Source organism: Miscanthus floridulus, chromosome 4 (assembly GCF_019320115.1).
Source record: "Miscanthus floridulus cultivar M001 chromosome 4, ASM1932011v1, whole genome shotgun sequence".
NCBI lineage: Eukaryota > Viridiplantae > Streptophyta > Magnoliopsida > Poales > Poaceae > Miscanthus > Miscanthus floridulus.
The window spans coordinates 15,533,553-15,553,625 of NC_089583.1; the positions used below are offsets into that span (position 1 = coordinate 15,533,553).

General features: G+C 47.2%; 2 protein-coding genes across 5 annotated transcripts; both read right to left on the reverse strand.

Annotated features, from left to right (window-relative positions):
* Positions 1-1,175: 1,175 nt before the first annotated feature.
* LOC136549463 (uncharacterized) lies at positions 1,176-10,950 on the reverse strand. 4 transcript variants are annotated; one of them, XR_010781911.1, is made up of 7 exons: positions 10,439-10,950; positions 9,658-9,817; positions 3,669-3,846; positions 3,514-3,596; positions 2,417-2,498; positions 1,572-2,281; positions 1,176-1,324 (listed from the first exon to the last, which is right to left on the reverse strand). XR_010781911.1 is itself a non-coding variant. In XM_066540755.1 (6 exons), exons 1-6 carry the CDS (start codon positions 10,828-10,830, stop codon positions 1,845-1,847), a joined length of 1,212 nt encoding a protein of 403 aa, XP_066396852.1. In that variant the 5' UTR covers positions 10,831-10,950; the 3' UTR covers positions 1,494-1,844. The 4 variants fall into 4 exon arrangements, 3 of the variants coding, with proteins under 3 accessions (XP_066396852.1, XP_066396851.1, XP_066396853.1); XM_066540755.1 differs by lacking the exon at positions 1,176-1,324 and having other exon boundaries at positions 1,494-2,281; positions 3,514-3,597; positions 3,790-3,846; XM_066540754.1 differs by lacking the exon at positions 1,176-1,324 and having other exon boundaries at positions 1,494-2,281.
* Positions 10,951-13,443: 2,493 nt separating this feature from the next.
* LOC136548105 (uncharacterized) lies at positions 13,444-14,686 on the reverse strand. Its single transcript, XM_066539743.1, has 3 exons — positions 14,661-14,686; positions 14,235-14,493; positions 13,444-14,163 (listed from the first exon to the last, which is right to left on the reverse strand). Exons 1-3 carry the CDS (start codon positions 14,684-14,686, stop codon positions 13,453-13,455), a joined length of 996 nt encoding a protein of 331 aa, XP_066395840.1. The 3' UTR covers positions 13,444-13,452.
* Positions 14,687-20,073: the final 5,387 nt, after the last annotated feature.

The window sequence follows — 20,073 nt, forward strand, 5'->3', positions numbered from 1 at the left end:
CAAATTGTTAGTCATTCGTTGTGTCTTGGGAATCTGATCAATAATAATAAATAATAATAATAAACAGTTAGATCCAGCTTGCTAATACTTACTTCATCCTAAAATATAAGGGATCTCAATTTGTCCTACATCAAACAATGCTAAGTTTAACCAAGTATATATAGGAAAAAAGAATAGTATTTATGACATCAAATTAGCATCGTTGGACTACTACAATGGGAGTAACAGTGCCTCTGTTATATAGAGGTGGATGTTTGTCTAGGGGCCTGGTCATTCATATAGGCGGCACATAAAAGTACCTGTCTCCGTTAAACAGGAGGTCTATCTCCTAAAATCAAACACCCTGTTCCGCTGGTGGAAAAGCCGGCTGATTTCAGCTAATTCAATAGTGTTCTGTGAGAGAGAATAAGCTAAAACAAGCTGAGACTAATCTTTTGTTAGTAGTGCTAGGTACATTATGAAATATATTTTCATAATCTACACCTTTGATGTGATGATGTTAATACTTTTGTTTATAAATCCAATGAAACTTAGCATAGTTTATAAGTTAAGACAAACTCGGATCCTTCATATTTCAAGACAGAGGAGTAACAACCAAGAATAAGAAAGAGACAATCAAAACAGACATATGCTAAGTTCTAGCAAAAATTAGCAATGTAGAGATTGCTTTGCTAAAACTTAGCATGCTAATTTTAATGGACCCAAACAAGGCTACTACTTGCCATATTCCCTACTATTTGATGTTACCCGTAACAACAGGGCGTCAGTTGAACGTCAACAATGATGGCACCAGTGAAGTTGATTGCTTGCAGTATGCGAGGATGTAAAAGAGTTGGTGCACGCGTATGGACCACTGTAAATGTGGATTCGCAAACAGTCTCCTTAAAACAACCTACTCTATAGGCTGGTTTATGGACCAACAATGTACTTGCATCCTTATTAAGTACTTGATCGAGTAGGCAAAGGATAAATAGGCAGCCTAGTTAGTGCTGGATATCAAACCAGCTTGACTCGTACGAGATTGAAATTAAAAAACAAAGTTTGTTAATCTTCAATCCAAGCAAATGGCAGCATAAATCCATGTCTAGGCTCACCGTTGCCAGCGCAAGGAGCGTCGCCCGTGTGCTGGCGCCAGAGATCGTCCTGTTTTTTTTTTTTTTAAGAGAGAGAGATCGTCCAGGTGGGAGACAAACAAACGGAGTCACCGAGTCGGGGACTCAGGCCGACTGAAATTGGACTGTGGCGCTAGACCAAGTGGAGTTGGGCTCCCGGCCTGCTGATTGCCCTGGCTCGTTCGGCCCGCCAGCTAGTTGTCTCTTAACAGCTAAGGCCTTGTTTAGTTCCACCCCAACTTCCAAAAAGTTACTACAGTATCTGTCACATCGAATGTTTACGGCCTGTGCATGGAGCATTAAATGTAGACGAAAAGAAAAACTAATTGCACAGTTTGGTGGGAAATTGCGAGACGAACGTTTTAAGCCTAATTAGTCCATTTTTGAACACTATTTACCAAATAAAAACGAACGTGCTACAGTAGCCCCAAAATCCAAATTCCTCCAACTAAACAAGGCCTAAATAAAACTTCTAACTTGGCTTGTTCAGAAAATACAACGAGCCGAGCTGAGCTAGCCAGCGGATTCCTGATACAGCGGAATCTGTTATGCTAACAAAGTAACAAGCATGCTAATATCTACTGTGTAAGAGCACGACCTAAAATTACGCATTGCAATTATCTGTCAGACCCCACCTATTTTCTCGTCATGTTCGCCTGCACGGTTGCAGCTGCAGCCTGTGTGAATGCCTTCTTCTGCAGAGGCTGGAAGGTTGCTCCTCACATAGTCACATCACTTCTTTGCCTGCCTTCTCGCTGCTCCAAGCAACAGGACCTTGCCCACCAGTCCGGTGTTGAGCACACAAACCGCAGCCACCGCACCACCAACCACCACCCACTTCCAGTCGAAACCATGCTGAACTGCTTGGGACCTGTCATCCTCGTCACTGGTTTCATCTGTGACAGAGAGGTCATGATCCAGCGGACCATTTGAATCCGTGATGGATATCTTGGTGGTCACTCGAGCCATGATGGTGCTGTGTGACAGGGTGTTTTCTGTGCCTCTCATTTGCTGATACGCTCTGAATCCAGACTGAAGTTTCTTCACAGCACCCCACATGCCGTGACGGACAGCAACCCTCGCAACATCTTTTGGTATGCCCATGTCCTCATAGTGAACCAAAGTTACTTCACACGCAGATTGCTGACCCACATGTTTAGGCGACTGAACTGCATTTCACACACAAACAATATGATTATAGCGTCAAAGGTCTAAGCATTTGTGTCCATGCCTGACTGCAAACCTTTCATGTTTAGAAAAAACACAGCTCAAGACACCACAATGATACTAAGAAAAAGAGTTACCAGCTCTAATACGCCAACTTGAGAAGTACAGCTCCACACGCCTCGGTTTTTCTTTCTTGGGCAATGATGGATATGGAACAGCCTGCCAAATGGAGGTTGCTGAGCGCTCAGATATATGCACAACTTACGTAGGATGTAGGCAAACACTTTCTACAGACAGCAATATTAATGTATTGAAATCCCTGTGAAACTTATCCATATTTCGCAAACATGCCAGACAAGGCAGCATGTTGCTCTAAACCTGAGTTTGATTTCTCAGCAAGATGTGTGTGAGAGTTTAACAATAGTAGCTAGAAAAAATGTTTGCAGTATGTTGGTTCAATCTTTACTCTCATCAGTTAAATCCATCTTCAAATACTAAGATGTGCTTCAATCAGCTAATATCAATAGTAAATGACCCAGTGTAATGTTCTCTTCATGTGATACAAGTCCATAGAAACATAGCTATTAATCTAGGAGTATGTTCATCTCCTCCTAGACCTAGAAACCTCATAACCTGATATCCCATAAAACTTAAAGATGCTGATGAGTATGTTCATCTCCTCCTAGACCTAGAAACCTCATAACCTGATATCCCATGAAACTTAAAAGATGCTGATGAAATTATGCAAGCAGTTCAATTTTAAAAGACACCGATAGGTAACTTCAACACATCATGCAGGCAGATAATAAAACGGTTTACTATCTGAGTAGTCGATACTTTTATGTTGCTGTTTTGTGGATGGCAAAATAACCTTGAAAATTATCACTCTTTTGGAAAACAAGCATTTATATTAGTCCAGGTCAATTACAACCCCGCTTCTGAAAAATTTCTGCAGACTAAGTTCAAACAGCAGAGAAGTGCGAAACAAGAATGCTATATTAAATAAAAAGTAAGCAACAGCTTGGAGAAAAAAAGGGGTAGAAAAGGAACATAAATTTCAGTAGGTACAAGGCCAAAAGTAAAGCGTAACCATTGAGCAGGAAAATGGAAAGGGGACAAAATGTTTCATCTTCGTCAGGTATAAAATTATATGAATCTTTTTTTGCAGATAATGGAGGGAGCATAACATTATAAGAGTAAAAGTATCTGTCAATAAAATACTATGTACACATACCTTTGTAACACAATAGTAAGTCTTCCCGGATTCCCATATGCGTCCTCCAAAGATGTATTCACGGTCACTGCAAAAGAATGGGAACTGGAAAACAAATAACATGTTGGAATGGAGAGTTTAACTTGAAGATACACACGGAACAACAGAAGATGGACACTTTTTTATCCAGTGGACAATTGTTGCTCCATTCTGAGGGAACTCATCCAAAGTTATGGAGTATGCAAGCATGGGATCCCACTTGAGACGAAAATCACCATCCCAGAAGAAATCTCTAACCAGTTCAGGAGTAGCATCCTCAAAAATAGTGCGGCTACAGTACATTATAGGTCCCTCCTAATAAATACATTTAAGATAAACTCAGGACACGTATACAAAGATATTATGGTAAAACATTTAGTTGTGATACAAAACTTACTGCAATTTTCTACTTGTTCATGCCAATTTATGTAGATTAATTAACAAAAAAAAGGTAATCAAACAATAGAGTCTCAGGATTCCTGTTTCAGTTGAAAAGGATAATATTACCACCTCTCATTTCTATTTCTTAGTCTGTTTAATTTCAGATTATGTAGATTCAGTAAAGAAAATGCTAGAATCTAACAAAGAGTACAGTAAACACTTCAACGGACACATCGTGTGTAATCCACTGGCCAACGAAATGATAGTATACCACCATGAGGGGAACTGACAAGAATGGACTTTCAAAAATCAAAATTCTAGTCCTTTGCCATTTTAATTTAACACCCAGAATTGCATTCAGACATTAATATGTTATACACCACCTCTCAATCGTGGTAGCAGTACCATTTATAATATCCTATATGATACGGCGTTGCCGCCGTGGAGTACGCAGAGGAGATTGGAGGAGTAGGCTGGACTGAGAATTGGAACGGAGGGGATAGCGAGGCAAAGGTGCAGTGGTATAATTCCTCCTGATTTATTGCTTTCTAAAACAGATAGAGGCGCCTCAGCCACTAGTGGCGCGCCTGGCTTTGCGCCGATACTGTCTGCCTATGAAGGAGTCCACAACATTTCCCTCCTCCCCAACAAACAGCTCGTCCTCGAGCTGAAATGTAGGATAGCGCTCCTTGAAATCGGCGATAGGCTCCCAGGTAGCATCAGCGGCAGGAAGTCCCTCCCATTGCACCAGGAGTTCCCAGCGGCCGCGGTTGAGACGAGCCCGAACCACTTTAGTCGGGGTTGGAACCACACGGCCCCTGAAGATGGCAGGCAGAGGCATGGGTGCGGCTGGAGGAACTCCCACGAATTTCTTCAGCAGAGCCACATGAAAGACATCATGGATGCGGGCCTTCGGGGGTAGCTGCAGGCGGTAAGCAACCGCGCCCAGTCGCTCGACCACCTGATATGGACCAAAATAGCGGGCCGCAAGCTTGGAAGGAGATGCCGCTGTAATTCCCACCGCAGTGCGCTGATGAAGGCGGAGCAGAACCCATTCGCCAACAGCAAACTCCACATCGCGACGCTTCTTGTTGTGGTGCTCCCGCATGGTGTCCTGAGCAAGGATGAGGCGCTCCCTGATCTCGGTCAAGAACGTGTCACGGTCCTGGAGCTGGCGACCCACAGCCGCGACACGAGCTGTTCCTGGAGTGTAGGACATCAAAGTTGGTGGTGCCCGGCCATAGACCACCTCAAACGGCGTGGACCGAAGGGCGGACTGGTAGGAGGTGTTGAAGCAGAATTCCGCCCAGGGCAGCCACTGAAGCCACGAGCGAGGACGATCCCCCGCTAAGCACCGCAGGTACATGACGATGATCCGGTTAGTGACCTCTGATTGGCCATCCGTCTGAGGATGGAAGGCCGAGCTGCGCAGGAGCTTGACACCAGCCAACTTGAACAATTCCTCCCAGAAGTGGCTGGTGAAGACCGTGTCACGGTCACTAACGATTGAGCACGGGAAGCCGTACAGCCGGACGATGTTGTCGAAGAAAGCCCGGGCAACGGACTGTGCAGAGTACGGATGGCTCAAGGCGACGAAATGAGCCATCTTGGAGAAGCGATCAACAATGGTCAAGATGACCGACTTGCCGCCAACCCTTGGGAAGCCTTCGACGAAGTCCATTGCGATGTCGCTCCAGATAGAGGTGGGCACGGGAAGGGGCTGCAGCAGACCAGCCGGATGGAGATGCTCCGTCTTGTTGCGCTGACAGACGGGGCAGCCCCGGACGAAGTTCCGGACCATCTGATGGAGCCGGCTGTGGTAGAAGGAGGCACGCAGACGGTGGAGAGTCTTTTGTGCACCTTCATGTCCAGCCTCATGGGCATTACGAAGGAGTTGTGGCCACAGGCTGGAGCCCTCTGGAACGAAGACACGGCTGTTGTACAGCAGCAGCCCGTCCACCAGCTGCCACCCTTCCGGCGCTGTGCCAGCAGCCAGCTGGTGGCACAAGTCTTTAGCCGCAGCGTCCTCCCGCAGTTCCTGCCGCAGGGTGTCATAGTCGGTGAAGAGCGGTCCGGACAGGGTCAGCAGCGCCGCCCCCTCGTCACGGCGGGACAACGCGTCGGCGACGGTGTTGAGCCTCCCTGCGCGGTATTCGACCGTGAGGTCGTACCCGAACAGCTTGGAGACCCATGTATGCTGAGGAATCGTCGTCAGGCGCTGGTCGAGGAGGAACTTGAGGCTCCAGTGGTCAGTGCGGACGGTGAACGCGCGACCCCAGAGGTAAGGCCGCCAATGACGGACTGCCTTGACCAGCCCTATGAGTTCACGTTCATAGGCTGGTAGCTTGGCATGATGAGGAGCAACCGGGCGGCTGAAGAAGGCGATGGCACCGTCTCCTTGGTGCAGCACAGCGCCAAAGCTAGCACCTGACGCATCGCAGTCCACCACGAACCGCTTGGTGAAGTCGGGCAGCTGAAGGAGGGGTGCCGTGACCAGCGCCGACTTGAGAGTGAGGAAGGCCGCCTCAGCCTCAGCTGTCCAGGTGAAGGCCTCGCGCTTGAGGAGGGCGGTCAGCGGTGCTGCCACACCGCCGTACCCGGCGATGAACTTCCGGTAGTAACCGGTAAGGCCGAGAAACCCGCGCAGTGCTCGAACCGAGCGGGGTGTTGGCCATGCCTCCACCGCAGCAACCTTGTCAGTATCCATGGCGACTCCCTCGGCGTTGATAATGTGACCGAGGTAGGCCACTGAAGGCTCGCCGAAGGAGCATTTAGAGCGCTTGGCGTAGAGATGATGGTCACGCAGCTGCTGCAGCGCAAGCTTGACATGTTGTAAGTGCTCAGCCCATGAGTGGCTGTAGATCAAAATATCATCAAAAAATACAAGCACAAAGCGGCGGATATATGGCTTCAAGATGTCATTCATGAGTGCTTGAAAAGTAGCAGGCGCGTTGGTGAGGCCGAAGGGCATGACGAGGAACTCAAAATGCCCACGGTGTGTCCGGAAGGCTGTCTTGGCGATGTCATCCGGATGCATGCGCACCTGGTGGTACCCGCTGCGAAGGTCGATCTTGGTGAAGAAGCGGGCACCCTTCAGCTCATCCAGGAGCTCATCGACCACCGGGATCGGGTACTTGTCCTTGACGGTGGCGTCGTTGAGGGCTCGGTAGTCGACGCAGAAACGCCAAGTGTCGTCGTGCTTGCGGACCAGAAGCACCGGGGAGGAGAATGGTGAAGTCGACTCCCTGATGATCCCTTGGCCGAGCATGTCCTCGCACTGCCGTTCGATCTCATCCTTCAAGAGCTGCGGGTATCGATACGGCCGCACCGCCACCGGTGGAGTGTTGGGCAAGAGGTGGATCCTGTGGTCATGGCGGCGCTGCGGGGGCAGACCACGAGGCTCCTCGAAGATGTCATTGTAGGACTGGAGGAGGTCCTCCAGGACAGCACGGGGATCAGCTATGGCGCGAGCGGCCAATCCCCGGCTGTGGACACCGGTCCAGTGGTGGGAGCGACCGTTGTACCAGAAGGACATCGCGAGGGCGTTGAAGTCCCAAACGATGGGTCCCAGCGTCCGGAGCCACTGGACGCCAAGGACCAGGTCGAAGCCGCCCAAGTCGAGGGCGAAGCAGTCGATGGAGAACGCCTCGCCGCTGATGGTGACCGGAGTAGCCAGGCAGACGCCGGGGCTGCGTACTCGATCACCATTGGCCACCATGACGTTGAGGCCAGCTCTCGGCGTGACGGTGAGTCCCAGGCGCTGTGCAAGCGCGGAGTGGATGAACGTGTGCGTGGAGCCCGTGTCCACCAGCGCCCGCAGCTGTGCCCCGCCCACTGTGACCTGCAACAACATTGATTCCGCGGCCTTGAGGCCAGTCAGGGCGTGGAGAGAGATCTCCAGGTCGTTGATGTCGCTGAGGGGGGTCTTCGTCGTCATCCGCCAAGTCCATGAGGAAGACGCCCTTGGCGGCGCACTGGTGCTCCTTGCTATAGGGTTCCGGGCAGAAGTAGCACTGCCCGTTTCGGCGTTTCTCCTGCATCTCCGCCGGTGTAAGACGGCGGAAGCGTGACCGAGGGCCCTCCGGCTTGCCCTCTGGCGGAGGGCCACCCGGGGCGACGTTGGAGGAGGCCGACGCGATCGTGCGGCGGCCGGAGCCCTTCGGTGCCGTCGAACTGTTGACAGCAGAGGACTCCACGTGACGCTGCTCAAACGCCCGCGCGAGGCTCATGGCCTTCTGGAGGTCGACGGGGTACTGCATCTCGACGTCGTGCGCGAGCGGTTGACCCAACCCTCCAGTGTAAAGGTCGATCACCGTCCACGGGGCGAGGTCGGTGCAGCGCGCGAGCAGGGCCTGGAACTGGCGCGAGTATGCCTCCACAGTACCCGTGCGGACCAGCGCCTTGATCTCAGCCATCGAATTGGTGCGGATTGGTGGCCCGAAGCGGAGGTTGACGAAGTCGACGAAGCGTGGCCACGGCACCAAGCCGAAGTCACGCTCCATCTGGTAGTACCAGTCCGCCGCGGTGCCGTTGAGGTACAACGATGCCATCCACACCTTCTCATCTTCGGGAACCTGATGGCCACGGAAGAAGTTGTCGCATTTGTTGAGCCAGGTCAGCGGATCAGACTCACCGTCGAAGGTGGGGAATGGAATTTTGGGCGGACGGTGAGGTTCGCGGTGACGGTCGATGAAACGGTCGTAGTCCCGATCGTAGTCGCGCCCGCCGCGTCCATAACCGCGGCCCGCGCGTCCTGACTCGCGGCCGCCGCCGCCGAATCGACCGAAGCCGCGGAAATCGCGCTCGTCGTAGGCGCGGTTGTCGGTGTAGCGGCGTCCGGCTCGATCGTCGTACCCGCGGTCCTCGGAGTACCCGCGCCCGCCGCGGTCTGCATACCCGCGGTCGCCAGGGCCGTCGGAAAAACGGCCGCCGCGGCCGCCGAAGTCGTGTGCGTCCCGGTCATCGAAGCCGCGCCCACCTCGGCCGTAGAAGTCGTGGTCGAAGGTGCGGCCGCTCGGACCGAAGGGGTCGCAATCGCGGAGGGCGCGCTCGCGGAAGTCCGCCCAGGCGCGGTCACGGTGGAGCTCCTGGTCCGTGTCGTCCGCGTCGGCATCCTCCCCGTCGACGCCCTTCCCAGAAGCAGCGGCTTTGCCGCCCTCCATGCGCGCAAGACGGGAGTCATGGGAGTTGAGTCGATTGGTGATGGTGGTGAGTTGACCCAAGATGCGATCCAGCTTCTCGTCCATGGCCGCAGGAACAGAGGAGGTGCCGGACGGAGAGGTCGATGCACCGTAGATGGTCTCCGATACCAAATTGATACGGCGTTGCCGCCGTGGAGTACGCAGAGGAGATTGGAGGAGTAGGCTGGACTGAGAATTGGAACGGAGGGGATAGCGAGGCAAAGGTGCAGTGGGGATGTCGCCGGCGGCAGCGGCAGAAGCGCGCGCAGCCACCGTCGAAGAGGAACCCCACCTGCACGGTAGAGTTCTATTCTTCTTCGATGCCAATTGCATTATTCCTCAGCGACCTTTATAGTTCAGGTGCTTCCCTAACAAACCTTCCCTAACAAACCAAGACCCCGATCCTATAATTCCTCCTGATTTATTGCTTTCTAAAACAGATAGAGGCGCCTCAGCCACTAGTGGCGCGCCTGGCCTTGCGCCGATACTGTCTGCCTATGAAGGAGTCCACAACATATATTATTAGCATTTAATTCTCTTTTCACAATCCACTGGAAAGACTAACCTCAGGTTCACGCCACCAGGCCTTGTAGGTCATGTTGGAGGTTGTACGCTCCATCAAATTCTGCCAAGCCGTATCCCAGCTTTCCTTGTTATCTAAAAGTTGCAGCAGATGTTCTAGGTCCTTCTCAGTGACAGTATCATGCTTGCCCTCAAAAATTGTCCTGCCGGTCAGAAATATTGAACTAAGTTTCACTGCAGAAAGAATATAGGAAAATTGTGGTGCACTCTTGTGTCTAAAAGATTAATAGGCCCTGTTCGCTTCGCTGAAAAGCCATGGCTGAAAGTACTGTTTGCTGATTTGTTGTAAGAGAAAAACCATGTTCCTTCGCTGAAACAGTACGGCTCGTAAGACGAGCGAACAGGGCCTAAGTGGTGCATCTACTGCCACAAGTTCCTAACGTCACGGCTCGTAAGACGAGCGAACAGGGCCTAAGTGGTGCATCTACTGCCACAAGTTCCTAACGTCACTCTATGTCACCAATTCAAAACACAAACGCGCAAACCCTATGGACATGTGTCAGTTCATCAAGTCAGCTGAAATAGAGTAATTTTCATGAGTCGGGGAAAAAAAAATCAAATCTCCTAAACCGCCTTCAGCACAAGGACAGGGTCACCCCTGATGAATCTCAAGATCACCAATTCAATTCCGAACTGAAAGACACCTAGTCTCCAAGAGAGACACTTTGGCAAGACTGACAGGCGCTGCATTTCTGCCACCTACCCCGGCCAACCCCGCCAGCCACAACAGAAAATAGATTGAACCCCTAGACGCAGACGCTGACCTGCCGTCGGCGCAACCTCCGCCGTCCGGGGCCGCGGAGGCACGATCCTCGTGGGAGGCCTTGTCCTGGTGCTTGCCTCTGTGGCGGCGGCGGCAGAATGCGGAGGAGAGGAGCCTGGGCGCGACGGAGCAGGCGGAGAGCGCGGTGAAGGCGAGCCAGAGCCTCCGGGCCCCGAGGCCCGGCGGCACCCAGATCCAGAGGATGCGGAGGCGGCTGCGGAGGCCGAGGAAGAGCAGCCCCGTCCAGCGCGGGCGCCAGGACCAGCCGACGACGAGACCGATCATGATGGCGGCCCAGATCGGCACCGCGCAGAGCAGCACGTCGACGGCCATCTCCGCCAACGCGGGGCGCCGCAGCAGCAGCGCCACCGCCTCCTCGCACCACCCCGCCATTGCTGCTGCGAGGGCTGGAACCTGGAAGCTTCCGCGCCCCCTGATCCTTTCTCCAATCTCCAGAGGAGGCAGACGAGCTGGGAGGGGGGAGTTGATTTTGGAGGAGGTTCTCTCCTGCCTGCGCCCGCGTGTGACGTGTCAAAAGCGGCGGAAGAGGACAGTTGGCAGGCGGACCCACGTGTCGGTGGCACCGCGCGTCCAGCCGTGTTTTTCTTTATCCCCTATGGCTCCTTTGGACGTAGGGTCTCCAAAACCACGTGGATTTGAGTCGTCTAGGGAATTCTCCACTGCACCTGCCCCCCGGGAGACGGAATTCCCATGGGGAAAAATTATCGGCCACCATTTGAGAACCAACGGATACAAATCCTGGCCAGGCAAACGATATTCAAAAATCAGAAAAAAATGAAGATTTCAAAAATGCGATTGAAAAATTGAAAATCAGTGCCATGGATAATTTTTCAATAGTATGATACACGAATTGGATAAAAGAAGATCAATTACACTAATTCAAAGCACACATTATTCATCTCATAAGGTAAACAAACAGATGAACTTCGATCTTACACAAGAGTCCACAGGTTTATGACAAAAGTGCATATTACATTATTCTTACTGCATAATCAGAGAGAATTAACAACTGTCTCGGCATGACTGCACTACAATCTATCCCTCACAACTAGCATCAACAAGCTAGAGCATATAGAATCAGCCCTGCAATTGGATGGAGAAAAATCACTATTAGTCGATGCAATGTAATATTTATAAAATAGTGCAATGTAAACCTAGACTGAAGCTAATTTAGATGCTCGTTTTTATTGGCAAGTTTCATGCCTCGAGAACAAGGATTTGCAAAGGATAACTTTTTTATCATATAGTCAAAAGTATCATTCTTCTACATGCACACTAGATTAGAAACTTTGCTTGTACAACCAAATTAATGAAAAGCTTCCTGCTTTACAGAATACTATAAAATTAGGCATTTGGGTTTTCAGTTTTAGTCAAAGGCACTATAAAACTCACAGAAACTCTAACAGTCAATTGCAGCACTAGGCACTAGCAGAAGATCAGATTTCATAAATAAATTCTACAAGACCATGTACTTCTCAGAGTACCGTAAACTTCTTACCAAGGTGTAGTACTAGTAAGGTAGGTAGTCACAAGAACAGTAAACTCACCTTTGGAGCTATCTCACCCTTAATCCACAATAGGCGAACTCTCGGGTTTGTGAAGTTGATAAAAATTTCTCTGTTCACCACACACTTCATGACGCTTATTGCTTGCGCCTTCTCTTCATCTGAGAGCTCTTCCATGGATTCCAGAAGATCCATACACTTCTTGATAGAATAGTCACATTTACTTGTTTCATCTAGTGATTCCACAAAAGTTTTGCTTTGCTTTATCTTGTGGTCCAAATAGCCTTGTAGAACTTCAGCAATGCTTCTCTTTTTCCCACTTCCCGATCCCTTTTGTCCCGAACAAGCAGAGGAAGCTGGTTCTGCTCCAGTGAGGTCTATAGGTTCACTTGATGCCCTATGATCATCCATACTTGCAGAGAAAGGGTTCATGCTGCTATCTGGAGCATCTATGTCAGTGGCGTTGACATGTTGAGTGGAAGACGGTGGGTGCAACTCAAGTGGCTCTGTTGATGTCAAATTTAATTCACCTGTTGCAATGCTTCTTGTTTCATGTGGATAAATAAACTCAAGTCACATGAATGTCCCAAAAATATTAGTAGAAAAGGATAGTAGTAGCAGGAAAGCTACTACTATACAGAACACATATTGAAATAAAAAGTTTATTTCAATAGTTCAAAAAAACTATCTGCAGGACAGTTGCACAGCTGCAGTAGTCTAACAAAAAGCTATCTTAAAACACATGCTAGTAGCTCAAAAATCTAAATACTGAACACTATTGTAGGACAGGTAAAAAAGCTATCTGCATTAGTAGCTGAATAAAAAGTTTACCTTCATATACTTTCTCACACTCGTGATACAAAGGAAATGCTTTTGCTTGAAACTTCTTAAGCCTTGAATGATCCTGGCAAATGCAAACTAAAGTTAGCAGCATAGTAACAAGCTAAATTATCTAGCAAGTGAAATGATCTTACAACATACATCAATAAGTTTCTTCCATTTGTCTGGTAAAGCATTGATCATGCACAAAGAATCATTCCAGCCAACCCCACTTATCTTAATCCCTGCCCCGAATGGCCTTGTAGTTTCCTTTAATGTCCTTCTCCTTGTCTTGAATCCGTGCCTTCAAAAATCAAGCGGATGGAAACTTCTTATTGAAATGCTTTATGATACTTCTCCATCCTTTAGGTGACCAACCATTTTGGCCCTTAAACCTTTCATGATTGTATTCTTGAAGTACATCAAGAAGTCCTTTCTCATAATTAAAGCTTCATGATGCTCTTGAGCTTTGTCCTTTAGTCATAGCTAGAGTTTACAAAAAATAACATTCAAACACAACTGTAATAGTTTGGCGACATATAACATAACTCACATAGATAGGAAGTCATAAACATAAATATCTTATACAATAGCATATTGGCATGTTCAACATTTATTACATAACACACTACAAAATAATCTTCATGCTCTACGACTTGACTGCTACTTCCTAAGCACGATTTTGATTGTAGCGTTCCCACATTTGCATGGCAATCTGATCTCTTAGCATGTTTGCAGCATGGTCTTGTAAATTCAACGACTGCACATCATTTTGATGATTATCATCTCCTCGTGGCAGATCAACATGATCAGATTCTGGTATATAAGTAGGTTGGTGATCTAGCCAATTCTCGTCACCATTTAGACATCTAATTATGTTATGAAATACAACGACTGCTGTTGGAATTTTTATTTGAGATTCTATGGGATGATGTGTTCCCACTTTTAGAATTTGAAACCTTTTCTTAAGAATCCCAATAGCCCTCTTAATATGGTTTCTAAGAAGTGCATGACGATGATTGAAAAGCTCTTTGTGATCAGCATATTCTCTTCTTCGAGATGAGCATCGCCGAAACTCAGCAATGTGATATCTAACTCCTCGATAAGGCGCAAGGAATTGTGGTGCATTTGCATACCCACCATCCACAAGATAAAACTTTCCCTTAAGAACTTGGAAACCCTTGGAAATAGCTGATCGAAGAACTCTAGCATCTGAAGCAGACCCTTCCCACCCACAAGAGATAAATGTGAAGTTCAAGTTGAAGTCACATGCTACCATGACATTCTGAGATAGTGTGCCTTTCCTATTCCTATATGGGAGGGCTTTCTCTTCTGCAATCATGATAGGCACATGTGTGCCATCGATAGTACCAATACAATTCTGTAAAAAAATGAAACTTAAAAGCAGAGCAAAATGTTGAAGAGACAGTAAGGTCTAATGTTATGCCTCACCTGAAAAAAGGGCCAAAATCTAGGATCCATAGAGATCTTGGGGTGAGTTTGGTTGGAAGTAGGAAGCTTCAGAAATCTATAGGTGGGAGTGGGAATGATATTGAAAATTGCCCTTATGTGCCTGTGGATAGTTTCACCACTATGCTGAAATGCTTTCTTCAGTCTATCATTGCTAGCATTGTGTGAAATCATATACATAAACATGCCTAGCTGCTTCTCAACGGTAACACCTCGTGTGTCACGCAATAGACCCTCACACCTAAGATAGTTACATGTCTCCTTAAATATTCATGTCTCCATACGAAACTCAAATTTACACCAATTCTCGTGCCCCTCCAGAACTTCCTTCACCTTCTTAGCACCAGTATACTCGGAGGTATACTCTAGCCTCTTCTCTTCATTCAGCCATTCAAGTATTGCAGGAACAATTCATCATCATCATCTTCTTCCATCTGTATGAATTTTCTAATTTTCTCCTTCCTAGAGCCCATTATCTAGAAGTTGCAAATAGAAACGAGCTAAGATATTAGCTTACTTATGTATTTATAATAAAGTACATGTTAGTACTTTATTTTTCTCTCTGAATCGAACAAGACCACAGGTAGCAGTATTAATTCTGCAAGCATGGGTGAATTAATAACAGAGGTATGTCCACATTGAAAGCATCTAGGCCCCTAGTTGGATTTCGGTGATTAATGTCAATACAAGATTACTATGACTAACGTGTGTTTTGCAGAGACAATTAAGTTAGGTCATGGTAATAGAGATCGATTGGGCAATCGAGGTTGTCATGCCCCTATGATGGAAATCATTTCGGTTTTCAAAGGTTGGACGACAAGGTTAAGGATAACTAGTTCTAAGTGTCAATTGGAGTTGGAGAGACACTTAGAGTAGTTTAGGACTTTGTTTTTTCCTTTGGCCGTATTATGAAGAGGGGTATGAACAGGTAGCTTGACCTAGTTAAGTCTAGTGAGTTAGGTGTGGTGCACACTTGTTAAAACTAGCTCTAGGTAGCTCCTATAAATGCCTAAGATCTTTTGGAGCAAACTTCATTCACATATGTTCGAAAGTTGGAAGTGAATGGAGGGTCAAACACTGACCGGACGCTGGCTCCGGTGCGACCGGACGCTGGCCATAGGGTCCGGTCAGTTCATTTGACCAAGGGGATCAAGTCTGGTGTGACCGGACGCTGGGAGGTCATGTGACCGGACGCTGAGGGCCAGCGTCCGGTCGACTCCAGTAAGGGTCCAGACTTGGAAAAGAGTGACCGGACCCGTCTGGTCAGTGTGACCGGACCCTGTGTATCCAGTGTCCGGTCGTTTACAGTAAGCATCTAAGAGCGACCGGACGCGTCCGGTCAGTACTGACCGGACCCTAACAGCGTCCGGTCATCACTTGAAAACTGGTTTGCGGGTTGAACTGACCGGAGCGTCTGGTCATCACGACCGGAGCGTCCGGTCATCCCGCAGAAGCTCATAACGGTTCGTTTTTCAGGCTGGCTTATAAATAGAAGCTCCACTCATGAGTGGAGCATCTTTTGCTCATTCCAACAGCTGAGAAACACGTTTGTGAGTGCCAAGAAGAGCAAGGTCCTAGTGAGGTGTTTGTGATTTAAGAATCCAAGAGAGTAGCCTCACTAGCAAATCAAGAGTAGCAAAGTGTGCATCCATCTTCTCATTAGGCTTCGCGTGGTCAAGTGAGAGTTCGTGCTTGTTACTCTTAGTGATCGCCATCACCTAGACGGCTTGGTGGTGATTGGGAGTTTGGTGTTCACCCGGCGGAGCTTGTGGGTGACCCAACTCAAGTTGTGAGCGGCTTTGGGTGATTCGCCGCGACGGAGTGTCGAAGAATCAACCCGTAGAGAGCACTTGATCCTTGCGCGGATCAAGGGGGAGCTACACCCTTGCGCGGGTGCTCCAACGAGGACTAGTGGGGAGTGGCGACTCTCCGATACCTCGGCAAAACATCGCCGCGTTCTTTTCTCTCTCTACTTTGAGCATTTACCTTGAGCAATTCAATACTTGTTTTTACTTCCATAAGAATTGCTTGCTAGAGTAAGTTTGGAACTTAGGTTGAGAGGTTGTTGTGCATTAGTTTGATATAAACACTTTTCTAGGCACAAGGGGTTAATTGGGCTATCCGTAGGATTTGATTATTGCAAGAAAATTTAGAATTAGCCCAATTCACCCCCCCTCTTGGGCATCTTGATCCTTTCAATTGGTATCAGAGCCTCGTGCTCACGTTTTTAAGCTTAATCGCTTAGAGCAAGATGTCTCACGGGGATGGTCCTCCTCCTATCTTTGAGGGAGATGATTTTCCATATTGGAAAATCCGCATGGAGACTTACTTAGAAGCTCTAGATGTTAGAATTCTTAGAGCCGCCTCTCAAGGGTTCCCAGCACCTAGGAATGCCGCACAACTTCAAGGCGATGAAGTGAATTATGAAAAATGGAATGCAAAGGCTCGCAACACCATCTTTAGAGGCCTTTGCAAAGATGTGTTTAATCGTGTAAGGAACCACAAAGACGCCCATGCACTATGGTCGGACGTTTGTGCACTCCATGAGGGAACCAAGAGTGAGCGTGAGGAACGCTATCATCTTGTGATTAAAAAGCTAAATTCCTTTGAGATGTTTCCCAAAGAAAGTGCTAATGAGATGTATTCTCGATTAAATGTTCTTGTAGAGGAAGTCAATGGGCTTGGACTCACTCAAATGTCACCATCCGACGCTGTGAGAAAAATCTTGAGTGTCCTCCCCATTGAGAAATATGGGCACATTGTGACCGTGCTACATCAAGGTGATCTTTCCGCCGCTACACCGACACAAATCTTGGGAAAGATCAATGCTCATGAGATGTACATGCACATCACACCACAAGATGGCTCATCCTCTACAAAGAAGAAAGAGAAAGACTTAGCATTCAAAGCTAGCCAAGACAAGGGCAAAGCAAGACTTGAGTATGAGAGCTCAAGTGATGAAGATGATGAAGAAAGCCTTGCCCTCATGGTGAAAAAGACCACCAAGATGCTAAAAAGGCTAAACAAGAGTGGCATCAAATTTGATGGCAAAAAGAAGAAGTTCTTCACTAGCTCAAGAAGAAAGCCAATCTCCAAGATGGATTGCTACAATTGTGGCAAACTTGGTCATCTAGCTCATCAATGCACAAAGCCCAAGAAAGACAAGTTCAAGAATAAGGGCAAGAAAGATGATTCAAGTGATGAAGATGAAAAGAAGAAGAACAAGCCATACAAGAAGAGAGATGGCAAAAAGAGGGAGTTCTACAAGAAGAAGAAGAGTGGCAAGGCCTATATTATTGGTGATTGGCTCACGGACATTGATTCATCAAGTGGATCATCCGATGATGATAGTGATGATGAAAAGGTGGCCGCCATTGCTATTGACCTTGCATCTTCACCACCACCATCGCCATCATCCTCTACACACCTATGCCTTATGGCCAAAGGTGAACGCAAGGTAACTAAGAGTGATGATAGTAGTGATGATAAACATGCTAGTGATGATAGTGATAGCGATGATGATGACTCACCTACTTATGATGATCTTATCAAAATACTTAGAAAATATACTAAGATCATTAGAAAGAGTAGAGCTACAAATGAAAAGCTTGATGCTAAAAATGATTCACTCTTAGCTAAGTGTGATACATTAGAAAAGGCTAATGATGAGCTCAAGGAAACAAATGATTCTATATCATCCAAACTCAAGGAGCTCAAATCTTCTAAGAAAGAGCTTAAAGATAAAATGATAAACTTGAGTGGGTACACAATGAGCTTATCACTAGTCACAATAAGCTAAAAGATGAATATGCAACTCTAAAGATCAATTATGATACCCTTATTATTGCACAAAAATTCTTACCAAATGAGCCACATGATGCTACTAACCATGTTGTTAAGATTGATATAGCTACCTCATGTGATGATTTAATTGATGAAAGCATTGAGCATGGATCTAGTAGCAAGGGCAAGCAAGTGGTTGAATGCAATAACTATAATGAGTATGTCAAGCTCAAGAGTAACAATGAGAAGCTCATGAAAGATCTTGAAGAGATGAAAAGTCACAACACCATTGTGCTAGAAACTCTTGATCATGACAAAGAGGTGATCCTTGAGAATGAGAAGTTAAAAGAAGAAATCAAGAAACTCAAGGAGGAGAAGAACAATGATATTCTCAAGGAAGAGAACAAGAAGCTCAAGATGGAGAAAAAGCATCTCAAGGTGGGATTGAGCAAGTTTGCTAGAGGCAAGCATCTCCAAAGTGAGCTACTCATGAATACCGTCATGAAGATGGATAGAAGTGGCATTGGATATATGGCAAGTGTAGAGAAGAAGAAGGCTCAAGCTCAACACCAACAATCAAAGCCAAAGCCAAAGAGATGTTTTGAATGTGGACAAGAAGGCCATTTTGCTCATGAGTGTCAAACTCCACCACCACAACCCTTGCCCAAGCATGCTAGACCCTTTGCTTTCAATGCTCACTACATGCTTAGAAAAGATTCGAGTGGAAAGATGAAAGTCATGTTCTTAGGTCCCCCCAACAAGAGTAGGCCTAAGAAAATTTGGGTGGCTAAGTCACTTGTTGAGAAGGTGAAGGGCTCTCAACAAGCTTGGATCCCTAAAGCTTGAATCTCTTGTGTGTAGGTGAACTACAAGACCGGTGGAAGTCATTGGGTTATTGATAGTGGTTGCACTCAACATATGACCGGTGATCCTCGTATGTTCACCTCACTAGATAAAGAGGTAGATGGACAAGAGAAAATAACATTTGGAGATAATTCAAAGGGCAAGGTCAAAGGATTGGGCAAAGTGGCAATATCAAATGATCATTCCATCTCAAATGTGCTCTATGTTGCTTCATTGAGTTTCAACTTGCTATCCGTTGGTCAATTGTGTGATCTTGGCTTCCAATGCTTGTTCACCGAGAAGGAGGTGGTTGTATCTAAGGTAGATGACAATCAAGTGATATTCAATGGATTTAGATACAACAACTTATATCTAGTTGACTTCACCTCCGAAGATGCAAATTTGAAGACTTGCCTATTCACCAAAACAACACTTGGGTGGCTATGGCATAGAAGACTTGCTCATGTTGGGATGAGCTCACTCAAGAAGCTTATGAAGAATGATTTGGTGAGAGGGTTGAAGGATGTGAAGTTTGAGAAGGACAAGCTTTGTAGTGCATGTCAAGCCGGCAAGCAAGTTGTAAACACTCATCCAACCAAAGCTTTCATGTCAACCACAAGAGTGCTAGAACTCCTACACATGGATTTATTCGGACCAACAACATACAAGAGTTTGGGAGGAAATCTCTATTGTTTTGTGATTGTGGATGACTATTCAAGATATACATGGGTGTTCTTCCTTCATGACAAATCCGAAGTTGCATCTTGTTTCAAGAAGTTTGCCAAGAGAGCACAAAATGAATTTGAAGTGAAGCTCAAGAAGATAAGAAGTGACAATGGCAAAGAGTTTGACAACACAAACATAGAAGCTTATTGTGATGAAGTTGGAATCAAACATGAAGTCTCCGCAACCTATACTCCTCAACAAAATGGTATAGTTGAGAGGAAGAACCGGACTTTGATCACTCTTGCAAGGACAATGCTAGATGAGTACAACACCCCCGAAGCTCTATGGGCGGAAGCAATCAACACCGCATGTTATGCATCCAACCGCCTATTTCTTCAAAAGTTCCTTGTCAAGACACCATATGAGTTGCTCAATGGGAAGAAGCCGGACGTCTCCTTCTTTAGGGTGTTTGGTTGCAAGTGCTACATCTACAAGAAGCGGCAACACCTAGGGAAGTTTCAAAGGCGTT